Source organism: Epinephelus fuscoguttatus, linkage group LG7, assembly GCF_011397635.1.
Source record: "Epinephelus fuscoguttatus linkage group LG7, E.fuscoguttatus.final_Chr_v1".
Taxonomy (NCBI): Eukaryota; Metazoa; Chordata; class Actinopteri; order Perciformes; family Serranidae; genus Epinephelus; species Epinephelus fuscoguttatus.
The window spans coordinates 34,298,417-34,324,389 of record NC_064758.1 but is presented as its reverse complement, the minus strand read 5'-3'; the positions used below and the strand labels follow the sequence as shown (position 1 = coordinate 34,324,389).

The following is a 25,973-nucleotide window of genomic DNA, read 5'->3' as shown; positions in this document are numbered from 1 at the left end:
CCTGCTAATATGTGCTCAGCTTATTTCTAATCCATTCAGGATTGTTTTTACTAGGAGCCAAATTATCTGCAGTGGACTCTTCCTCTCTGAAACAAACGGACCTTGTAATTAAAATTGGGGGGAAAAACAATAAATAAAGCACTTTCAAGTTACAAATCAGTGTTTCTCCAATGCTGTTAGGCATGTCAGAGACGGGCCACTAACCTAGCACCTGCAAATCAGTGCTCACCTTTTTCTCTGATAACTCAAGATCCACGTTATAAAGTAGTTTCACGTTGAAAAATGTGGGGGGGTGTTCAACTACGGTGGCCAGCATGATAATGCAAATGTTGCCCTATCTAGAGCCAGTGTTTGGTTTGTCTATTCTGGGCTACTGTAGAAACATGGCGGTGAAACATGGTGATCTCCATGGACAAGGACCCGCTCCCTATGTAGACATAAACGGCTCATTCCAAGGTAACAAAAACACACTGACCCGTATTTTCAGGTGATTATAGACTATATCCTGGGTCTTCAACAGGGGGTGTGTGACCCCTTTAGGGTCCTCAGAGTTACTGCGTGGGGCCCCAGATTACCTCTTCGTAATTTAATTTAAGTTTTTTCAAATGTTTCTGAAAATACACATTAATGTGAGTCCAACATATTAGCAATGATAAACTGACCTATTTATAAAATCTGTTTACAGTACACAACATTAATGACAGGCTAACTGTTACCCATGAATCCTTGCACAATGAGGTGAGCTAGCTAACAGTAAATTATGGTGTGGCACCTATTTTTTCACATATTGGCCAGTTAGCTACATGATTAAAAAGTGTGTGGACATCCTTGCAGCCACAATGAATCGTTGTGTAATGTTTTAAAGCAAGAGACTCTGACACAGTGTACAACTCAGAAACCTACAATGACAATACATTCTCATTCCGACCTCGTCACATATCGATGTTTGGTCATAGACTTTCCATGTCGAGATACAACGTGAAAGGTACCCTGGGTGCGTTGGTTGTTGACGGTCTAGACGCTGTGTCAAGTTCTGCCTACTTCTACTGCCTTAGCAGTTACACGCAAGTGCAAACAAAAGAGGACTCAACAATATTCAGAGAATTATCTTGAGTGCGCTTTGGTTTTATACAATAAATGTAGTACAGGGTCCCTGCTCGGTCTCTCTTTGAGCAAAGGAATCCTTGGCCTAAAAAATGCTGAAGACACCTACACTAAAGAAAGCATACTTACTATATTATATTCCATTTCTGCCAATATGTCTCCTTAAAGCCTACACACTGAACCTTTAAAACACCTTGCATAGGTGCTGAAAATATCACCCCACAAAGCAACACATGTTCTATACCTTCCCTAACTGCAGTAAGATGTGATTAAAATGTTGATCATGTGACACAATCTGCTCTGTTGCATCACACTGCATAAATAAAAGACCCTTTCCACCAATTTCTCCCTTTATCAGCTTGCAGGTGTTGCATAATCGTCACCATCGACCCCTCTGAGTACATCATACGGCACGGAAGGTCATTTAGCCTTTGCATTATGCATTATTGCACAGTTTACATGTTGCAGGCGCATTGACACCCTGCGTAGATTGTCTGGCTGTCAGTGAGAGGGCCAGCAGTCACATCAGAGGCTAGCAGCTGTTCTCTAAAGGCTCTCTGACTCAACTCTATCTCTGTTTCCTTTTCTTCCCTCTGAATGCAACTCTTTCATCAGAGCGGGCGATCTAAAAATATGAAATACCAGTTCTGGACATTTGCCAGTCTGGGAAAAGGGCTAGAACGAAGGACAGGAACAGCCTGACATTTAAAAATGAATGACATCTCACTGACAGAAGACATGTTTTTGCATTGTTATTTTTCTGTTTCAGAGAAAACGTGATGGGTGTTGGAAGAGGATAACGTAGATAGAGTGGCTTTGATTATACGTGTTTAATGGACATGAAAGCTGCTGTGCAATTGCTGTCGTACAGTAAATCGCTGTCATGCTCAACAAGCCACACATCTCCACCATAAAAACCAAATAACCACGGGCGTTTTTCTTGTGCGGATTCTACTCGTCTAGAGTCAGGATAGCATTTAATGCCCTTGATCAGGACCAGACTTGCGGTGTCCTGGGCCTGTGTTGTGTGTGACAAGGGAGACGACAGCCTTTGAGGCTCACATGCAAATGCAAAAACCCATTCCCTACTACTCGCTGCTTCCTCTGTTCCATGCAGTTTTCATGCATCTTAAAACAACACCAGCTCTGCTCTGTGAGTAGTCATTTTGCATTTCAATAAAGTATCACCCATCTTTGGCCCACTGCACAGGACCAATCTTACGGCCTCCTCTTGTGACACGCTGTCAAAACCGCCAGCCATATTTCAAGACTTTCTACGCTTTTATTTGTCATGGACAGTGATTTTTTTAGAGTAGCAATTGGTAGTTTTCTATGCTTTGTAAATTGTTTTGGTTCCTCTCTGCAGCAAGCACATGCACTCTCTCCTACAAAACACACATACACACATTAAACCTAAAACACACACGTGCCTTTAAAAAAAAGACCCCTAGTTTAAGGAAAAAAATATCCTCACATGTCGACACCTTTGCTATCTGACGCTTTTCTCCCCAAATGCTGTTAATTCTCCAAACACTCTGAATTCTCAAATTTACTGAAGCGTTTCGTAATCGTTTACACCACCTCACACAAGAAGCCCTCTGCATTTTCTTCAGCCTCTAAACAAATTTGCCTCGCAGTTTATCGAGCAATATGTCACTCACTTTCACCCCGGCGTTTATTTCTAGAATAACAACAGTACTACGGGGACTTCAGATGTTTTCACACAAGGCAGGGGGAAAAAAAATAGTCACTCAATTTGACACCATGCAGTCACATGTTTTGTACCTCTCACTGTCTTCCATCTGCATTAATTTGACATTTCTCTAATCTGGCGCTCCCATTTCCTGTCAGCGACAGAACTGCTGTAGCCTGCTGGCTTGGATGTCTGCAGAGAGCATGCACGGAGAAAGTGGAGCCTATTATGGGTCACCTTGGATGCATTTCCCATTAAAAGGTGACAGGCATGCTGCTCTGAAACACGGACTGCTGTGGTTTGGAAATCAGGGCCTGCTGTCTCTTGTAAATTACTTTTAAGCTACAAAATAATTTACCGCAGGTTATAAGGAGTCTGAGTTTGCAGGGATTCGCATGTGACATGGACTCTGAGCTCGCAGAGAGTGACTGGTATTCAAATGTCACACAGTTATCAGTTATATCGTCACGTGGCACTTAAATGTGTGTGTGAGTATGCACACTCAGTACAGAGTGTACAAATAGTGCCACCGGCTGCCAATCACCCGAATCCAAAGCCCCAGAGAGTCAGGTTACCTGCTAAATTGAGTCCCTTAGGCTTTCCATTTGGAGTGTAACAATGACTTCTCTCTCTGCTATCCCTCCAGTCATATGCTATATTCATTAAATCCACATATTTTACTTGAATTATTAGGTTTAATCAAAATGATAGATGTTCTGAATCCCTCTATAAATTGCGTATATAGTATTTTTTCATGTACGCATCGTGTCGAATGCCTAGAACAGATGGCAGAGGAGCGTTGCCATTCAGACAGTATACTTGCTATCAGCGTCTCCAGAGACAACCACACAGTCTGGGCTCATTACAGTAGACAGCGAGTCATTGCATACTTATTGCATACTGACATTTCTATTGAGATAGAGTGACCATTTTCCTCTGCGCAATGGCTGTTACATCACGTTTGAAGAACCATTTACTGGTCCCACATGAACTCTGCTCACATTCATTAAGCACGCAGAACCGCAGATCCACAGAAATTCAGAATCGGCGCTGGGCGTTCATGTCATGCATGATTTGACAGCATTTGCCTTCATCCAGGCTTGCTGTCCATAACTCATCGGATTTTGATGCAGTGTTGTTGGCTTCCAGTGTGACTCATTGTGCCAGAGACTGTCGACTCAACAGCGCTCGGTCTCCACCCAGCAGCTGAGACACTGCTGACGCCAGGTGTTGTCATTTGTGTAGATAATAGCGTTACAGTTAAGTGCTCTGACAAATTTTCGTGTGGTAGACTTGAACAAAGCGGATCCCTCTGCGAGAAGTTGTGTCGCCTGCCAAAGAGTTTGTTAGGTTTCACAAAAGCCATTTTACTCTCGCTGTTTAATTTATTTTGCAGCAACTGTCAACACACTGTTACATCTTGATCTGCAGATAAAAAAGAAGCCACTTGCCATGCGATAGGCAAAGAATAGAAGAGCGAGGCAGACTGAAAACCAGGGTCATGATCAGTCCAGAATTAATCTCTATTGAGCCATTTTCAATGTTTCTTTTGGTGTGATATTAAAGTTTGGGCTCAAATATTATACTGAAGGTTATTATGTGGCAAAATAATCAGCCCAGTTGCCAGGTTACGTTAGTATGCTTCATATGAATTATATCAACATTTCCAAATTGATGTAGTTCAGATTACATGTATGTGCAAGGAAATGGGAATATGAAATGAGGGGCTTGGCGGGCCTCTACAAGACAATTTTGAGCATCAAACACTTAATTTCCTGCATTCTGCTAACTCTGCTAACATTCTGCACCAATTTGTGCCTTTTCTGCATCAATGTACGGTGTAAAATCTTCGCCGATGTGCATATGAGCTGAGGTTCTCATCAGGAGGAGGAGGGGATTGTGGATGGTCTGAGTCCTAGGCAAGATGGCCGCCAAGCAATAGACTAGTGTTGTCAACTAGAATTAATGCTTCATGGTTGTATGCCTTTGCAAACCAATCAAGTTGCAGTTACAGTTTACATCCATCTCTGTGAAAACATGGACGCTCCACATGCAGCTTTCCCCAGCAGCACAGAAGATATATACAACCAGCAGTTTTAAGGTCAACATCCAAGATTTTGTCACAAAGTGATGGCCAGAGAAGTGTTTTCTGCAGAACATTATGATGTCACAGTGAAGCTGACCTTTGACCTTTTGGATATAAAATGTCACAATGTCATTGTTATATCCTGTTAGACATTTGTGTCAAATGTTGTCATAATTAACATATGAATTCTTGAGCAAAAAAAACGTGTTTTGTGAGGTCACAGTGACCTTTGACCTTCGACCACCAAATTCTAATCAGTTCATTTTTGAGTCGAAGTGGATGTTTGTGCCGAATCTGAAAAAAAATCCCTCAAGGTGTTTATGTGATATGGGTTCACAAGAATGAGATGGCCGTACGAACATACACATGGACGGATGGATGGATGGCCCCAAAAAATAATACCTCCAGTCACTGTTGCTGGCACAGAGGCATAAAAATACTTAATCATAGTTATTCTGAATATTTGAAATGGTTTCAGTACTCATTTTCCGCAGTATCAATCATCTCCCGGACGAGTTGGCACACATTGCTGCAGTTCCCCCATAGCTCCGCCTCCTTTCAATCACTCAGTGCTGTGTTCTCATCACTCATCTCATCACCTAGATGCATACAGGCTTTTGCAACACGGTTTTGTTTTTGACTTGCACTTTGTTGCATCTGAATGCATGACAATCTTGGAGGGTATGTGTGAATATGTTTTCATTAACGTAAAAAGGTTTTGGTTATAGATCATGTTTACTACAGTCATTCTGCTGTTCTCTGATACGAACCACGAAAAGACAAGTCGTCACTGTCATGTTCATATTTATCTTTTTAATAAAATCTAAAAATGTATAACCTCAATGTCAATTTCCACCTTGTTATTGAAAATGGTATTAAATATTGAAATTTTTTAAGATATTGTATGTCACAGCATAAAACTGAAATCTGAAACAAAAAAAAGTTTCAACATATCAGCTATGTATGAAACGTACAAATGTAAAATATCTGTAGTTGCAGAAACTTACTATGCCAACATTTATTCTGGCAGTTGGGTTGAAATATTTTAGTCGACTTATGACCCATGTTCCTGTACCAGACGGCAATCAGTCCTTTGATGTGAAACTCTACAATGACACTCTTGGAAATTTAGAAAAGCTGCAGAGTGGGTACAGTAAGACAGGAGAGTATGACAGCACGTTATGCATGAGATGATGAAAATCATTAGACAGGCCTGTTATTGAGGTAAGTTATTCATTCTTGACCTTGACAACAGCAGATAAGAAAACAATCTCAACAAAAGATTATTTGTGATATATCTACTTTATACTTAGAGCTGAGTGCTTCTGCCCAGTCTGCATTTACTATTCAAATCAATGTTTTTCTAAAGGTAAAACATAAATACAGAAATGATGGAGTTTCATAATAAATCTCACAATGAGGTTAATCTGAAAGTGCTCTGGAGCTTTCAATCATATCACATGAACTTCACCAGCAGATGGCATTTTTACCTCGATGTAATAGACTTGTGGATGTTTAAGTAAAGGTAAAAAATATACTTAAAGACACAGATCCTTTCCTCAAGTAAAAGTAATAATACAGCTATGGAAAAATACTCTGGGCCGAATTCACAAAGAATGAACTGCGGCCGCTGATAGCACCTTGAATTGCACTTCACTTGCACCCGCAGTTTGCTCCATCTTAACGTCCTATTCACAAAGGATATTGCGCTAATGATATACCAGCGCAAACACACCCACAAAGTTTGGCAGCTGAGTGCAGTTTTTCCCCTGATTTGCCCCTGATTGCAATTAGCCACATGGCAAAGTATAAATGGCTTTGCGCCAAGAACACCGTGGCAGAACAATGGCAGACTTTGTTTGGCAAAGTACTGACTACTGTGTACCCTCATATAGTGATGTCTGCTGGTGAGTCAGTCTAACAGTGTCGGATGGGTTGAGGCTGTGGATTTGACCAAGTTTGACCACTTTATCACTATTCCCTCTCACTTGTAGCTATTTTTTCGTTACCTTTTGAATTTCATATGAATTATGGAACCGTTTTTGTTCACGTTTGAAAGTTGCTTTTTAAGTGCGTGACAGAAGTGCGTTTTGAGAACGACCGCAGACTGTCACCTGTTCAACGCACCAATATCTTCGGATGCCATTAAAGTAATAATGATTATAATAATAATGTCAAAATATTATTTACAGACTGATTTAACAGACGATCACTGCTGCCACAATCACTGCAAAGTCTGGGCGAGAGGCTTCCACAGAGGACCGCCCAGTTTGCACCAGCTTTCTAAAGACGTTATTTACTTCACTCAAACTGCGTGTGGCTATTAGTTTTACTGTTACAATCAGTTGAGGTGGAGCTACTTTTAACTTCATTTTGTACTGTTGGGCCATTCAATCCAATAAAAATCCCAGTCTCATTCATTCATTCATTTTCTGTAATCGCTTATCCTGTTGGGGGTCGCAGAGGGGCTGGAGCCTATCCCAGCTGACATTGGGCGAGAGGTGGGATACACCCTGGACAGGTCACCAGACTATCACAGGGCTGACACATAGAGACAGACAACCATTCACACTCACATTCACACCTATGGACAATTTAGAGTCACCAATTAACCTGCATGTCTTTGCACTGTGGGAGGAAGCTGGAGTACCTGGAGAAAACCCACGCTGACACGGGGAGAACATGCAAACTCCATACAGAAGGGCTCCCACACCCTGGGGTTCAAACCCCTCACCCTGGGTGGCATGGTGACGCAGTGGTTGGCATTGTCGCCTCACAGCAAGAAGTCTCAATGTTAAAAAGACAATTCTGGCCAAAATTGTCTTTTCATAAAGTGAACAAAAGAATACTTCTCACATCTATTTCGAAACATGTGTACAAGTTTTCACAAAGTGAGTGAGTGAATAAATCTGCTTAAAAATTCAGTCTTTTAACCTGTTTTTAATTTAAATGAACCTGTCCAAAGAACTGACTGTATCTTATGAAACAAGAAAGTAAAAACACATTGCTGCACTAGAATTATGAAAAATGAAACTTGTTTTTTGAAAGTACCTGAAACAAACTGATCTCCACTGAAAGTAAAATGAAGGTAAAGGTAAAGAAGGACATTTTTAGCGGGAACAAATGCATCATAACTTAAAAGTTGGTTATATGTTTTGAATTAAAAATCTTGGTCTGCCTACAGATAGTCTAAGGGTATCTATAATGTTTCAACAGATTATTATCTAAGATTTGACAATTCAACTGTTTCTCTTTATTCTGCAGAAGTGTTACCTGTTTCCCTCTGAAATGTAGTCGAGTGCAAGAGGGTTGCCGGTTCGATCCTGGGCGTGGGAGCCCTTCTGTACGGAGTTTGCATGTTCTCCCCGTGTCAATGTGGGTTCTCTCCGGGCACTCCGGCTTCCTCCCACAGTCCAAAGACATGCAGATTGGGGACTAGGTTAATTGATAACTCTAAATTGTCCATAGGTGTGAATGTGAGCGTGAATGGTTGTTTGTCTCTATGTGTCAGCCCTGCGATAGTCTGGCGACCTGTCCAGGGTGTACCCTGCCTCTCGCCCGATGTCAGCTGGGATAGGCTCCAGCCCCCCCGCAACCCTCAAGAGGATGAAGCGGTTAGAAGATGAATGAATGAATGTAGTCGAGTGCAGGTGTAACGTATCATGAAATGGAAACACCCAATTAAAGTACAAGTACCCCATATTAAGTGCAGTACTTTATTACATGTACTTACTTATATTCCCATACAGTGAACAAGTACAATGCCATGACAAATGGGCAGACTCCATCTATTGGTGAAGTTCATGGATTATAAGACCGACAGCTCCAGAATGCGTCAGCATGGACCTTCTGCTGAGATTCACTCAGTGACTCCATCACTTTTGTATATATTTTTAACTTGTAGAAAAACCTTGATTTGAATTGTAAATGCAGACTTGAGACGCACTCAACCTTAAGCATAAAAGTATAAATAAATAAACCTTGTGGTGGTGAGACTGTTTTCTCAACTGCTGTTTTCAAAGTCAAGAAAGAAAAACTTATCTCAATAACAGTCCTGTCTAATGATTCTCATCGTGACGCCATAGCAAACTGTAAGACCCTCCTTTGTTACTGTACAAACTCTGCAGCTTTTCTACTGTTCGAAAAACATCATTGTAGAGTTTCACCTTAAAGGACTGATTTCCTTCTATTGTATAAGAACATGGATCGTATGTCTACTTGTGTTTTCCAAAACTGGTGAATTATTTTGTCCCTTAATGTCAATAATGTGAGTTATAATATTTGAGCCCAGAATTTAACTTCACACAAAAAGGAAAAAGCTAAATTTAGATATATTTTGGACTTATCTTAACCCATTTTTCAGTCCTTCTTGGTCCTCTTTCCTATTTTATTCTATTTTTTGCCTAAAGTGACTCAGCGTTACCAACTGGAGGTGTGCAGATTGAAAAAAGTGCGCGTTTAGGGAGGCAGTGGGGCATCTAATGAAAGATGCTATCAAACCAGAGACAAGAGTTGAGAATAAGTAAAAGCTCTAAACTCTCTTTGCCTCACATCAGTCTCACACTCTGTACTGAAACTATGTTAAATTGCATCGTCCCTATGAAATGAAATAAAGAAAGCGAGAGAATTGTATTTTGGGAAATGCAGGATCCAGTGTTTTGTGACTTTGACCCATAAAAGTGTCTTCACCACTGTATAAATGTAAATATTACAAAAACAAATTAGCAAAGCAATTAAATACTTTTGCAAATGTTTTCTAAATGAACATTAAGTCACACGGAGGCACTTTCCAATTCGACTGCAATTTAATTTGGCTCAACATTACGATGAAGCTGGTGCTGAATTTTTGATCATTCATAAAAATGGACAACATCAACAACAATACACAACATCTGTAAGCGTACAGCTCATTAAAAGGCCTTTGGTCCACTTGATCAGAGAACAAGTCACTTTAATCCGAGACTAAAGCCCTTTTTACAAAGGGATCCAATGATAGGGCTGCACCACAGACCCTTCATTACGCTACCTTTGCTTTGCTACCAGCATACAAACAAAAATGCAGACATATTGCCGCCCCAGTGTGGCATTTTAACATGACAGCATTCAGGAACTGTGACGGGCAGGATGTGTAAAGGCCCTCACATACCAATCTAATGATCGGCCATCGGTCAAAGCTGGGCCATTGGTAAGCATCTGCCACCCTCGTTAGTGCGGTGCGTCCCACATCGTTGCCCCTAGTCACGCCCTGTCTGCCTTTTTTTTTGCCACTTCAACATGTTAAATTAGCGTCAGCATTGGTGAATGAATACACTCTGACTGGCAGTTCAGCTCAGTGCACAAGAGGAAAGAAACTGAAGTGAGGAAAGTAAACAAAAAGCTAAAGTCGAGAGGGAGAGAGATCAAAACAAACTTGTTACATAGGGTAAGAATATTCTTCTTTCGCCACTGAGCTCTTTAGCAGAAATGTCTCCTGATGGTTTGTGTTATTGTTCACTGGCGCACAGTAAATACGATTGTATTGTTAATGTGTTAACTGGCTAACTAGCGTCAAGACGGCCTTCCGGTTTCCTTTAAAGAATAAGGAAAGTTGTTTCCTGTCACACAGGCGCAGAACGTATGTGCTGGTTGACTGTTGGCTGTAATTGTTGTGGTGTGTTCATGTGCAACTTTTAGGGTGACTATATTTTGATTTCCAAAAAAGAGGACACTCAGCCGGCCACGACTACTTAAATAATACTCACAGTTTACTCAAAGATGCCTTATCATTTTAATATATTTAAAATTTATATGTATGGATAGAAAATTCAGTTTTATTTCAAAATAATATCTCTCAAAGACTGAAATTCAGATAGGCCCCTATAGGGGACACATACACACACTAGAGTGTGGCGATCCAAGCCTGACGGTACCCGACGGGTCGGGCCGGGTTTGGTCAAAAATGTTGAGCTACATTTTTGACCAAACCCGGCCCAACCCGTTATAGCTATATAAATTGTATTCAGGCTCAGGTCGGATTCGGTCAGCTTTCAGTGAAAATGTAGTGTAAAAATAAATAAAATCCTATTGTCTGTCCTGTTTATTGCTTGTTATTTACGTGACAACACCTGAACAAAACACACACAGACACACATTGGCTGTTTGTTTCTACCTCTCTCCTCGCTGGAAGTCTTGGACCTCCAGCCGCCCACCTCCGCCTTGATTAAACGCTGAAAATAAAATAAAAGAGGGGGACTGGTTTTTCCTATTTTATCTTATTTTGTTTTATTTCTCCATCTTCTCTCGCTGGAGGCGTCGGACCTCCCGCCTCCTGCTCCCGTCTCACACACGGAGGTCTCACTCTCTGCTGAGCACGCCCGGTGCACGCCTGGCCTGTTAAATAGCCTGTAACCATAACAACTGTGTGACACAAACTCAGTGCTTTGGGCATTAAATAATGTCGGGCTTGGTTCGGGTTCGGCAGAAATATGCGGCCTGTGCCGCGTTCTAACACATACACACAAACACACGGAAAACCGGACATCATCATCAGTTTATAAAAAAACCCCGGACGCCCCGGACAGGACGTGAAAAGTGGACATGTCTGGGCAAAAGAGGACGTTTGGTCAGCCTAGCAACTTTTTCATCTGAGACACGGCAACATGAGGTGACACGGCAGGGGGCTTTTGTCGCTGCTAGTTCTCTGAAGTCAGTTTGGTGTGTCAGTGTTGCCTCTATAGTGTGACATATGACATCTCTCAGTGACAGCTTACCAGCTCCAGTAGTTGGGAACACACTGGCTTATTTACACTGATTTTAGCTTGGCTCTTTATTAGCTGGTAACTAGCTTGTAGCAGTCCGGACCACTCTGCAGAAGGAAGAATGGAGAGGCGTTCGGATGCCGTTCACCAACAATAGCTTTATTGCAGTCCTCACACAAAACAATAAACATGGCCTTCTCATGAGGTTTAACAGAAGCCCTGAGCTCATCTAGAAACTTAATTCTGCTGCTAGCGTCACACTTTGCTGCCTGACATCCTCACCATGACACCCCAAGTGAGCTGCTTCCCTCCACATACACCATGAAGCACACGTCACACCCTCACAGGTTAATCACAAGGCCACCGCCCATAAAGGGGAAAAGGGGTGAGTGAGTAACAGCTTTCTAAACAGTAACATGGCAATAAAAATCAGTCCCTATTAGTTGGCACTTGATCTCAGCCTCTGCTCGGTGGTTAAGACGCTCCTGGACCCTTAGTATCAGTTTTTGGATAGTCCAGTGGCTCTTCTTTGTCTTTGAGTCAGCTGCTAACTGGTGCTAGCTGTGTTCTAAATCTCCCAGCGGTGGGTCATGCACATTTTCACACCTGTCCCATCCTTCCAGCTGTCCCCTGTACAACTTTTACAATTCAGTGCTGTTACTACCTCCGCTGCCAGCCTACAGGCAAGAAACCTCTGTACCACCATTTTGCAATCGTACCTCGTATACAAAACAGCAAGGCAGAATAATGGCACAACATTCCTGCCTTGAATAGGCAGTGTAAAAGGGGCTTAAGTCAAGGCTGAGAGTAAATGTAGATTAAACTGAAAACAGAAAATTTGAACAATGGACTGCAAAACTAGATACAGAAAATATGGAGGAGGATTTTGTTCCATAGCCAGAAGAGACCAACAAAAAAAATCTCAGCACAGGAAGTAAATTAACATAAGAAACCAAAAAAACACACCAGGAACAAATCATCCCAGAAAACATGACAAAACCTCCAGTTATGACTTTATCGGCTCTTTCAGGCCTGAAAATGAGCCGTGCCCTGTTGGGCGCAGGTTGTAGGTGGTCACCTTGTTTCCTGACAGCCTCTGTTCCCCGGTTCATAGTAATTAAGAGGCAGGAGCACAGAGCATGGCAACAAAAACAGGGCAGTTCCAGTTGAGACCCTCTGCCTCTGTGTGACCTCTGACCCCACCAATGACAACTTCTGTGTGACCCTTGTTCCCTGTCAGTCAAAATGTTGCTGGAGAGTCAACGTAAGCTGACACACACATACACACACACAAACACTGAAGCTGTCATTTGGGAGACTGACTTTGTCTCTGATAATGGGGGAAAATGGAAATACAGAAAACAATTATACCCTTGCATGGCTCCAGCCTTCACCTGATGAGAGCGTTCATCTCCAGCCATGTTATCCTCTGTCTCCCTCTGAAATATTTATAATGCAAAGATGGGGTCTCGGAGCATGCAGCGTGTTGTACTTGCAGGCTGAAACCATGGGTGAACTTCAAGTGTTGCATTGCTTTTGTTTAAAAAAGGTACCCTGCACACCTGCCAGCTGGCAATACCACACTGATTTGCATTTTTATTTGATTTTAATGTATTCTTCGGAGGTGATGATTTCCAAATATAGAGTATCCCGATTCTTTGCTCTGTTTGCTAGCAACAAGCAATGCAAGTTAATTCTGTTGCGTAGTGTGTTTTTAATAGATCAAAGAGGAAATCTAGGGCTGTCTTATGCAATTAAGGAGATGCATTAAGAAGAACAAACCCCTGTGGGCTGTTGTTTTCAAATGATGCCCCACTGCTTCCACTGGTACATCACGATTAACGTTGTGCAGACATGCCCTTTTGTTGAGTGCATCAGACAGCAGGCAACATTCTCCCAGACCAGATACAAGATCTGGATATTTTTCAGTTAAACCAAAGGCTGTTGATGTTTTCTGAAACACAGAGCCAGGAGTCATGATAACCCAGAGAAACTCAACAGACTTGGCAACAAGCAGGAAAAAGACATGCTTTCTTAATTCTCTCCCGTCCTGTATTCGAATTTGGTTATTAATTTTGTTTCTTAAAACCACCATGTCCAATCAACACCTTGACACTAGTTCTGTTTATTATTACTCGTCATTTACCTCAGCGTGAGCAGATTTACAACCAGACGCTGCACGTATCCAGCATATCCACCCCCGAGAAACACTGAATACTGACAGAACTGCAATCAAGTTTATCATTATCTGATTCTCTTTAAGTTGTAAGAGACTTTTATTTTGTGGTGTGATGTTGTAGAGATGAGAGATTCAAGTGTGATACGAGCCGACTGATCTACTTCTATCCAGAGGGTCAAGTGGGGGCCTGTTGGTTAATCCCCACAGGAGCTCACATGATGGTTCAATTATATCCAGAAACTGACACTCAACTCTCTCCCTCTGTCCGCTCTAAACTTAAGCTACTTTATTGCTTAGTTTGGCTGGTTTCACACTGTGGGCTGAACAAATGTTATATGTAATGCAATGATCTTCACTGTGGTAAACTGTTTTGTTTTTTAACTGAACAATTAGTGCTTAGACGCTCTTATGATCCCAAATGACTTGTTAAAATTTGTGATTCAAAGCTTAACGGTAACACTTCATTTCAGCCCCCATTTAGCATTTATAGGTGGTAATATAAACACAAAATATACATATATTTTAAACCATTTTACGGCTGCAGCTGTTTGTAGATTAACTGGTTGGCTGGTTGACAGAGTATAATCCTGCATCAATTCATATTTGAGTCATTTGTCGCTGCTTTTCTTTGTCTTATATCGGGAAAACTCGCCTAAAAAATAGGCGATAGACTCCTTTCCCATTGCCAGTAGATGCCCTTTGCTTTTTCTTTTCTCGTGTGTCACGTTCAATGTCAATAATGTGCTGGGTAACAGGTTAATAAGCAGTAGAAAGCAGCATAGCGGCCAGTGAAATTGTTACTTGGGTTTCTTTTGTCTTTCCTTTTTTAATATATTCAAACTCAGTGCCTACTAATTTGGAGAAATGTTTGAGTGCTGCTTGGATGGTATTTGTAGCTAAGATAAGAGAGTCACCGAAGTTACTGACGGTCACACCAGAAAAGGGGAGAAAATTCGTGTGTCCCCTCAGCTGTCATGTTTCCACCACTTCTGATCACAGCTGGAGACGATTAGTATCTGTGACTGTTTCAGTCATTTTTCATGGAATAAACACTGACTGAAATCTTTCCAAATAAAGACAAAAGACAGATGTCTGTGTGTAAGAGTGAGTTTTTTGTCCAGTGGGAAAGGGTGATAGTAAACTCCTTAGGTTCGGTACTGTTTGTTGAATAAAACAAGCCGTCTGAATACCCTGCATTACCTCAGGGGAAATTTTCTACTTTTTACTATTTTTTGCAAAATAGATAGAAAGAAGAAATAGATAGAAAATCATTTGTAGACTAATCCATAATAAAAACAAATGTTAAAGCTTTAAACAGTTTTTAAACTCCTTCTACAGAGCATCCATAACTGTTGTTCAGAGACTTCATGGATGCTGGATGACACAATATAACACAGTTGTAATCACATATAATGATCTATGATTATGCATGTGAATTCAGACTTACACTGTGTTACAAAAAGTGTTCATACATGAGAACAAATCACTTACATGCCAGTCTCAAAATGTTTCCAAGTGAACTTAACATACATGTGGACACATCATTTGGGCATCAACTAAAACTTATTATTGATTAAGCTTTTTGTTTTTTGGTACTATAATTATAAACATATATGATTTAGTTGACACCTTCAAATGTCTTCTTTTAGTCGGCCAACACTCACCAAACTAGTAACAGTTTATTTTACCCTCCCATATTTTGCATTCATTAGCCATATACAGTAACATCTAATAAAAGGTTAGAACACACTTACATGTAGCTGTATGACAATATAAAAACAAGTATTTCTTACTATAATTTATTAAATCTTAATATATTGCTTATACATGCCAAATGGGGAGATGGGGTGGACTTCAAAGACTAAAGATGCAGCAAATCCCAACCCAATTTATGCAAACCACCAATACTTTACATCTGTATGTTATTATGTAGCAGATACATCAAAACTTTATGTTTTTTTACCTTTCAATAACACTGTGGTTAACATGTGATCAGATTTAGGCACAAAAACCATGTGTTTATGGTTCAGAAATTATCATATTTTGGCTTAAAATACCTGGTTTTGGTGGCACTATCCCAGCTGGAAACGCAGCTTTGTCTCTATAGGAACACCCAACATCTGGTGGCTAAAAAGCTGCTGGAAACACAGCACAGTCACCATGATTCACTAAAGGAAAACCACTTTTGTTGTTTGACTCGAACAGTGGTCTGCAGTTTGGCAGCTGTCTCATCGAGGTATCATACAATCCACTATGCCCTCCATCTCTCGATGACATTGTCAGCTCATACACTACATCACTTTAGAAACATGTACAAATGTAACGTATCCGTTGTTTGCAGAATCATACAATGCCATTCTTCTGCCGATCGGGCTGCAAATCCTCTCATTTAGGAGGCTGGAACAAGAAAATATTTGGAAATCTTAGTTTATCAGACAACTAAGAGTATCAGAATTGTCACAGATTAATGTTCTCTATGTCAGCTAATCAATTAATCCACCACTCGTTTCAGTTTACATATCATCATACAGCATGGTTACAACTACATTATGTTGCCTTTAAAGCATTGATCATCAATTTATATTCCAGCTACAGATGCTTCATATATCGAGCTATAAAGAAGGCGTTGTATTTATTGACAAATAAAAAAATCTTTATATCTGCTCAAAACTGTGTGTCTCTGTTTATACGCTGCCTCTAAATGCCAATTAGAAAATGTTGAAATAAGGACTAATTAATGTCACCACTAGGCTTTTATATTGATTGAGTTATGACTGACTAAGCTGTAGTAATTCTAAACTGTTTGCTGCCTTAACTACAGCAGGTTTTCTCTTAAGATAGCACTCCTGCCTCTAAGAAACTGCTCAGCATCAGGAGGGCCTCACAAACCAAAATATTCAAATGTAGTAAAGCGATATATGCAAATCTAGCCATGACACATTTCACAAACCCACAGCTCATTGTCAAACATTACTTCAAATCACTTTGCTGGCAAAATACTGGCTACGTTTTTCCCGTCTCTCTGCTCTTTCTCTCCACAACCTCCTTGATCTTGTGTCACGCTGACGGGTGTAATTGTCAGATGGTCCTTTGCTGCAGAACTCTCATATGTGGAGAGTTTGAGCACAGTGGGTGGGAGAGGCCAGCGGTTGAGGTGGGTCGAGTCCGCTCGGTCCAGTCCTCTCATCCTTCAGGGCAAAGCCAGTAGCCTGGTGATAATTGCATGCTGGAGCCAGTGTTCATATTCATGATAACCCTGAAGCAGGCCTCTCCTCCTGCGAATAGATGTCATTTTTTTTTCTGTCCGCTCTCACACATCTCTTCATCAACATTCAACGAGCTGCAGGGCTCCGAGAGTGTAAGGCACAATTATTCTTGTTTACAGCAAACTTGTGTAATGTTTTACAGTTATTTTTATTGCAGAAAATAAACCCGAGTGTATGCAGAGAGAATTCCTGAATATGGACAGTGTAGATTAGGCATGAGATACATGACATGAAGATACCTCCAAATAGATTTTGATACATATTTAAAAATTTTAACATGTAACATGGATAAGACAGTTAGTGGTGGATGAAGTATTCAGATCTTTTCATGAAGTAGGAAGAATACAATGTAATAAAATACACTGTTATGAGGAGAAGTCCTTCATTCAAATTCCTACTTACATAAAAGTACAGCAGTATATCAGTTAAATGCAAGCAGCGTATCAATGTTGACGTACTGGTTGTGATTGTAGTAGATAGACTGTACAAATACATGAATGTCTAGTCAGTATTTTACTGATGTATCTGGTCGACATGGAGCTAATCTTATATACAGTAAGGTAGTGTAGTCCAGAGGTTCCCAACCCCGGGGTCGAGTCCCTCCAAAGGGTCATGAGATAAATCTGAGGGGCCAGAAGATGACGAATGGGAGAGGAATTGAGAAGTCCTGTTACACACATTTGTTTTCTATTTATGTCTGCTAACAACTCATCCAAACATGACAAGAGCCAACAACCAGACGAGACTTTGGAATAAGGGGTTTCAAGCCAAAAAAGTTATGACACCAATGGTTCAGTCTTTAACAGTGCATTGTATAAGGTGGTGGTTTGGTTCATCTTAATCTGAAAAGTACTGTGTAATATATATGTGGGAGTAATATAGGTCAGACTAGGGTTCTAACTGTTCATGAGTCCAGGTTAAAGACAAAGGGTGATCGACTCTTTTCAGTTCTTGCTCCTCGGCTTTGGAACAGGCTCCCTCTGTTCACGAAAATGCACTTTTACAGATTGTCCTTTCCTGACAGACCTAATGTGTGTATGGGAATTAATATATTTGCAGCCATGTGTTTATGCCTGCATGTTTACAGGTATATATGTGCTTAAGTGTATATGTTGGTGTATATGTATATGATTATGTTTTATTAGTATCACTTTTCTTTTGTACTTTCTGCACATTGAAAAGCTCTTTGTGCTTTCAGCTCAAAAAGTGCTCTACAATTTATTATTAATAATATGATGCGAAATTCAGAAGTTATAAAACAACAGAAATCAGTAAAAAAAAAAAAAAGTCCATCAAGTCTCTCAGAAACCAAGATGTTCCATGTCTTATTTTGTCCAAGCAGCAGTCCAACACTCAAAGATATTCAGTCTAAAAAGCCTCTAGAGGTTATGGGAGAGTGTTTCAGGGGTTCTGGTGTAGTCAGCCGATATCCAGGGCAAGACATCTTCATATTTATGAATGCAGATTAGGATTGCAGCAACATACTGGTTTTAAGGTATACCATGATATAAAAGTTGATCATTATCATACCGTGTACATTCACTTATCTACGATATTGAACTGTACACAGAATCTCCCCTTACGTTAGTAATTTTCTAAAGGGAGACTTTTTACACATACTTTCACTAACCAAACCGCTTCAAGTTTCAATTATAGTAATGAAACTTTTGTTCAACCAACAATAACACTTCCATTTTCATTCCTTTAAGGATCATTCTGACTGATAATAATATATATTCTGTAATACCATGATAGCATGAAACCACGATATGTTCTAAGACAGTTATCATACCATAAAAATCTCATACTGTTGCATACCTAATGCAGATAAATTAGAATAAAGCTAATCAAAACTTAAACTGTCATCAGAAGATAGCTGATGGGTTCTGAGACTGCATTTCGGTCAATGCGTTCTTTTGCTCTCCACAAGGACTGATTACCTGTGGGCAAAGGATGCCTGCTCAAACATGATTGGCAAATACTACTTGGACTACAAATGGAAACCAGAATGACTTCGATACTAAAATCTTGTCCTATTGCCCACATATTCTGCATACACATGCAGATTTCTGTTTATTGAGATTAGCATTCGGTCTAAAGAGTAAAGAGTAGAGTAAAGCAGGAAATCCCTGCATTTGCGATTCATTTTCTCACTATCAATTTATCGATTAATTAGATTACCGTTACGGCCCTGATTTAGAGAAATAAAAAGTGCAGTGTTTCTCTCTGGAACGTAAATTAGAAAAACCTAACTTTTATCTCCCCCTCTGGCAGTGAGAGTAATTACACAAACTCTGTGCTAATAACGACTGCATGTGAGCTTGCCAGATCTCCCCGCTGTCTCTTTAACTTTTCCCGTGAAAATAAAAGCAAGTTTCTGGAGCATCCTCTTGACAAACTTTTCTTGGACACCTCTTAGAATTTTCCACCAAAGCTTCTTCCATACTCCTAGCTGCTGCTCCGTTGCTATGGTCTACCTGCCCCTTTTCGCTCTGGCTGGCTGATGTAAAACACATCACTAGTGTGGCAGCGCGGGCAAGTTGCCACAGACACCACATCTCCATTACACTGTGAAATACAGAGAGCTTTCCTTGGCGGCGGCAGGCTTTTTCAGCATTGTGTGAACATGTTTGGCAAGGGCTTGAATGTAACAGACATTCATCTATATGTAAACGTCCAGCTTTAAGTAAAGTACAAGTACATCATAGTGATATTTAAATGAGTGCTTGAGGAAATGTACTTGATTACTGTCCACCAATGATGAAATGTCATCACAGTGATGTGTTCAAACATCCTCAGAGAGATGTGTTTGATCACCCCAGAGTTGCTGAACTAATGTAGCCTGTTGTCTGTTTTTTTTTCCTTATCAGAGGGGGGCACATGTGAAGTAATCGCTGCTCACCGATGCTGTAATAAGAATCGCATTGAGGAGCGGTCACAGACGGTCAAGTGTTCTTGTCTGCCAGGGAAGGTGGCTGGAACCACCAGAAACAGACCTTCATGTGTCGACGGTGAGTATTTTAACAGATAAAGAAAACATGAGATATTAGGTTTTACTACACTGCTGCTCTAATGTTGCACAAGGAAAAACATTCGCTTTGAATGCACTCCAGCATTGCAGGAAAATTTAATTCAACTAAACATGCGCTAAAAAGCCAAACCCTGCCAGACAAAACTGCTATGTTTTGTAAAGATTCAGAGATGTGTTCAAATAAAAGCCTAAGTCACCCATGCAATGCCTTGTCCCAGATAAGATTAACATTACCTGGGATAATGTCACATCCAAATTCTGTTGCTGACAGACAGCAGAAGGTATCTGCAGGGGTAAGCTTTACTCCAACAGTCAAACACAACTGCTGAAGGTAGCACACCTCAGGGAAGAGCAGAAAAATAAAGAATAATATAAAGCAAAGCGATGCAGAAGGAAGCAGCTGTTGATTATATTGGTACCTTGTAGATATCTCATGATGGTTTACACATGCTTTGACAAATGTCTGCAGCACTGGCTCAATCCCTTGTAAGAAATGGATTTGGCACTCAGGTCTGACACAACTAAAACACATATTGGCTTTAGTAAAACCTCTCACCTGGAGCTTTTATCTTAAATCCTTTTGCAAATATTACTGAAATCTCTGAGCGGACTGGGGGAATATGAGGTTGCTCGATGTCAGCTCTGACAGATTCCTTTCCTCTGTCACACATTACAAACCATTTACTGTCTACTTACCCTGTATTTAAGGCAATTTTCTCTCCTGACAGCAGAAATGTGGCGTGCATTAAAGTCAAGTCACAGTCACATCCACCGATCCACTCACTCAATGAAAAGCCCCGGTTCCACCCACTGCATTCATGTATAACTGCATCTAATAAAGAAACCGCATTGTGCTCGGCAACAGTTTTGCACTGTAACAAGTTGTCTGAGGCGTACACATGTGACACATACAGCCAAGTTACTTACTGTCACCTTTAACATTACACATTTGATAATTAGAATTAGACACCCCCGCCTAATGGCCGTCTCTCTGCAAAGTGCCGCTCTGTGCTATCTGGTTTTACACTCTGTTAGAGTGAAAGGCACCTGCATCACCATTTCTCTTGTCTTTGTTGCCTGTAGCATCCATAGTAATTGGGAAGTGGTGGTGTGAGATGGAGCCTTGCCTGGAGGGGGAGGAATGCAAGACACTCCCTGACAACTCAGGCTGGATGTGTTACGCCGGCAACAAGATCAAAACCACAAGGGTAAGATAACCTCTCTTGACCGCAGGAAACAAGACGTTATGGCAGAAACAGTGGGAGAGAAATGCACAGCGCTGCTACACAAAACAGCAACAGCTATCGGGACTGGAATTTGCTGCAAATTGACTTGTTAACAGCATGGTCTAACCCCTCAATTTCCTCCTCTTTTTCCTTGTCAGAACACACAGCCATACACAACATCAACATATTAACACTTTGCGGGAAGGACGCGAGGGAACGCCTCTGGTGGGAAAGGTTAATCTGCAGGTCAGCTTCTTCATTTATACTTGGACACCGGTATGCTAATTATTTTCTCCCAGCTGACTTAATTGCTACGCTTTGTCAGGAGCAAACACACACAATTTATATTCATTTCTGTGATACTCATGTCACCCTGTCTTTCCTTCTCGTTCCAGCACTGTCACAGGACCAATTATCACAAAGACAATGAACCTATTGTTGCTTTAAGAAATGTGAACACTTCTCAGATCAAAGTGTAAAAAAAAAAAGTTGTAGAATACATAAAGCACATCCTGCTCAAGGCTACTGAAAATACTGACACTCCAAGATGCCTGCAGGGAACTTCATCATAACCTTGTAATGAATATATTTTCATCATTTCTTTCCGACTTTGAGATGGAACGTGAGCGTCTGTGCATTTGGATTAATATCTGGAGAGCATCTGACGTCCCTCCTCAGACATCAGTGAGACAGATGTTCACGATGAAGCGCCAAACAGGAGAGGAATACATCAAAGGACACGGGATGAGCAAGTACAGTAGTTGACAGCCCTCAGGTTTTTCTTTTCTTTTTTTTTTTAATATCGTAAGAGGAAAAATATTGTACATAAATTGTTTGTCCTTTCTTGTGTACATGAACTTTATTTATGGTGGTGAAAAACATCCGAGTCCCTGAATGCAGTCTTATATTTCCTCTTGTTACCCACAAAACCCAACACAGCCAAAGCTTGACGAGTTTAAAGGATGTTAAGATAAATAGATGCGTTGCGAGGGAGATGTTTTACAAATACAGCTTGTGTGTCTTGATACTGTACATTTTACCATTTTGTTTGTATGGTACTTGTATGCCTTTGATCACCTCTTAAATGGCTTTACCAGTCGAACTCGGTAACGTGTCCGCTACCCTGAAACAGATCGATTCACCAAAAATGTGATACCAGTAGGTTGTTTTCAATACTTGAAATGCCTTATTTGTGTCAAATCATTCAAATGATAATATTGTATATATGAAGTCATCTATTGATATGTGCTGAAATTTCATTAAAGTCATTGTTCCTGTAACTAACGTGAGTGCATCCTTGGTCACTGCCACTGCAAGCGTCAGTGCTCAGTCATAGTAATCTGAATACACCTTGATGCTGAGGTAGTCAAAGCACTGCTTTTAAAGAGAGAGTTTTGGGAAACACCTTTTCCCAACATACCTTTCTTACCATTCTTACTAAGAGCTACATGAGAAGATTAATACCACTCTCATGAAGCTGCTGCCAGGCAATGCTAAGTTTAGCTTAGCATTAAGACTGGCAACAGGCGGAAACAGGAAGTCTAACACTGTCCAGAGGTGACAAAATCTGCCAACCAGCACCTCTTAAGCTCCCTAATTAACACATAATATCTCTTCTGTTTGGTCAGACTAAAATGGAGGTGTAAAAAGGACAAGTTGTGATTTTAAAGCAACACGTTCCCCCTCCGAACTTGACGCATGGTCTGTGGCCCCTGGCCTCAGTTACCAACACACTGAGACACACTTAAGCCACAGTATGAGATGCACCTGGCAGCGTGTCAGCGTACACTAATTACTTGCATTGCCATCCATTTTCAACCACCTATCCGAAGCCAGGTCGCGGGGGCAGTAGGCTGAGCAAAGTATTCCAGATGTTCCTCTCCCCAGCAATGCTTTCAAGCTCCTCCTGGGGACCCCGGGGTGTTTCCAGTACCAGACGAGATATGTAATCACTCCAGCGTGTTCTCGGTCTGCCCCAGGGGCCTCCTACCGGTGGGACGTTTCCCCTCCAAGAATAGCCACCTTAATGTGGTGGAGGGGTTTGCGTGTCTCTGTGATCCTGGATCCTAGACTAATAGCGCCTGGTAGGATCTCCCAAGGCAAAGTGGCCCCAGGGGAGGGACCAGACTAAGAGTGGTTCGAGAAGACCACAATGAAACGGCACATTCAGAGACAGAGTACCTCACCCCGTATGGGGACACAAGGGACCCCCTCTGGAGCCAGACCTGGAAGGGGAGCTCGCCAACGAGCATCTGGTGGCCAAGCCTTGGACCATGGGGCCCAGTCGGACCCAACCCGAGTGAATAACATGGAGCCGCCACCCTGCGGGACCACCACCTGCAGGGACTGGCATTGGGGCCAGGTGCATTATGTGCCAGGCGGGCAGAGGGGCGTGCTGACCCTTGATGTTGCAGACTGGCTTTGGGGGTCTTGCATTGTCTTTTTTAAAATAAACTACCTTTGTTTTTAGGGTCACTTTCTTCGGTTTAGGCAACAAGAGCATGTTGCTCGATTATAAAAAAGAAACTTGAGTCAGCTTAAAATTAATATGTCACACATGCTTGCACACAAACAGTGGTCTCCAGGGTAAAGGTCTGGAGTTTGTTGGACCTATCCACCTCCACCCCATGGAGACTTCTCGCTCCGAATACTACAGCAGTTTCTTGGAGCATCAAAAAATCCCGCCGCCTAGTGCATCTTATACCAGAGTTGAGAGCGAGACCTGGTTGTTTACAGAAGGTGAGAGACTGAAACTGTCCTCCCCAAAAAATGTCACTGGAGGTCATTTGCACACGCGACTTATTGCGACCCAAATTTACTATTTCATATTGATGGCACCCTCTAGTGGTCATTGTAATTATGATAGTAGCAAAAGGAGAAGGTCAGCTGACAGAGTGGTTGGATGGGTCAAAAAACACAAACACAAAGACTTGGACCCAGAGGACCTGTTTAAAACCTAAAGTCAGGGTTGACTTATCTTAAGTTACCGACATACGTAAGGTTACGTTATGCATTTCGCATCCCATCGTTATGTAACATAAAATGATTGTTTTCCTAGGCCTAACCAGTAGGGGTGCAAATTTAAGCAAACACCCCAGTGGGTCAAACTAGAGGGAAGGAACAAACACTGTATGTGGTCGTACAGCCTGGTGGACTTGTTGGTTGCAATTTCTAACAGCATGTGGTCATGGATAATGAGATCATAGCTTTAAATTTAAGACAAATATGAGAGTGGTATCATTCTTCTCATCTATCGGCAACAAAGCGAACAAGTGTAAACCGTCAAACTACGAAAAAAATCACCCCCCTCAGACTTGCATCTTTAAGCCATGTCATCAACTGGAGTTACACTTGTTCTCTGTACTCACAGGTATATAAAGCTAAGATCTGATTACACACACATAGATGAATGGGCAACAGGACTCGCTCCTGTATTTATCACACTTTGATGCATTATCACAGTGGGATGCTGGCCATTGCTTTCACAGCCTCTGCCCCTCGGGGATTATTCCAGGAGGAACACTGGGTGACTGCGGGCGCTGTGTGCCATCCATCTTCCGGAAAAATGAAAGTTTTTCCTGGACCTTCCACTCGTTTCATTAGTTTCCTCTGTCCACTTAAATTCAGCTTTGTTTAAACCCACTGCCTGTCTCACCATTTGAATGCACCGATCCTTTCATTCTGATAAAAATACAAATGCCTCATTTCTGTTTATTGTTTTCCTCTAATGTCATCTGCCTTTTAACTTAAAAATAATTTTGCCTCAGCATCTGACCGATGCTCCACCAATGTCAACAATGTTTGGAGCAGGAATAGAGAGCCTCTGTTCCAATGGCCTCTCGCACAGTTTATTTATGCATTGAAGAGATTTCTTTTATCAGTTTTTCTGATATGATGTAACACTGGGTATCTACCATTGTCCCTGTGAGTGACATCTGATCATCTTGTCATTTTAACAAAGATAAAACAGGGCTTATTTTTGGTAGCATTCATCAATGACAGCTCCCATGAGTGCCTCAAACCCTGGTTTCATATCTGGGACTCAATGATTCGGTCACACAGCACAAACCTCAGGGGGAAAGTTGAAACGTTATTTTTTACCCCTTCTCCAGAAACAGGCTGCGTCTTCAAATGCATTGTTGTGATCTCACAGATGCCCACTTCCTGCCCGGAGATGTAAAATGCTGACCCACGGCAAAACCATTGTTTGAATCCAATACCATTACAGTTCTGCTCTTTGCTGGAACATGTGTTAAATCTATTGCAGAAGTCGTGGCAGTGACCGGCGCAGTGTGGGGAAATATTGGATTTAAACGTTGGTTTTGCCCCCGGGCAAATATTTTATCTTTCTGTGCTGACAGTGTGAGGTCGTGAAAAAACCTCAGAAGACACAAACCGCTGCTGTATAACAGGTAAAGTAACAGATGACTTTTCTCATAAGTCAAGTGCTTGACAGCTGGGACATCGCTCTCTAGTTCTCCTCGACATTCTGTATACAGCGCAGGTAATGCCACTTTGGAAAAATAATTGTGTCTGGGGATCACATATCTTTTGTCCAGCATGGTGACCATTTCCCTGAAGCCTTCATTGCTCACAGTGGTTATTGGACACACATCTTTGGTCAAATGGAATGTGATTTCATTAGTTATTT

The 25,973-nt window shown here is 41.3% G+C and overlaps 1 protein-coding gene across 3 annotated transcripts in view; it reads left to right on the top strand.

Annotated features, from left to right (window-relative positions):
* Positions 1-22,309, top strand: part of LOC125891421 (chemokine-like protein TAFA-1) — a 37,532-nt gene extending 15,223 nt beyond the window's left edge. For 2 of the 3 annotated variants that reach the window (XM_049580708.1, XM_049580710.1), the window contains exons 3-6: positions 19,936-20,076; positions 21,180-21,304; positions 21,481-21,598; positions 21,718-21,738. In XM_049580708.1, coding sequence (XP_049436665.1) covers positions 19,936-20,076; positions 21,180-21,304; positions 21,481-21,513 — 299 coding nt within the window. In that variant the 3' untranslated portion in view covers positions 21,514-21,598; positions 21,718-21,738. Of the gene's footprint in view, positions 1-19,935; positions 20,077-21,179; positions 21,305-21,480; positions 21,599-21,717 lie in introns of all 3 variants that reach the window. The other variant, XM_049580709.1, reaches the window with a different exon arrangement.
* The last annotated feature ends 3,664 nt before the right edge of the window (positions 22,310-25,973 follow it).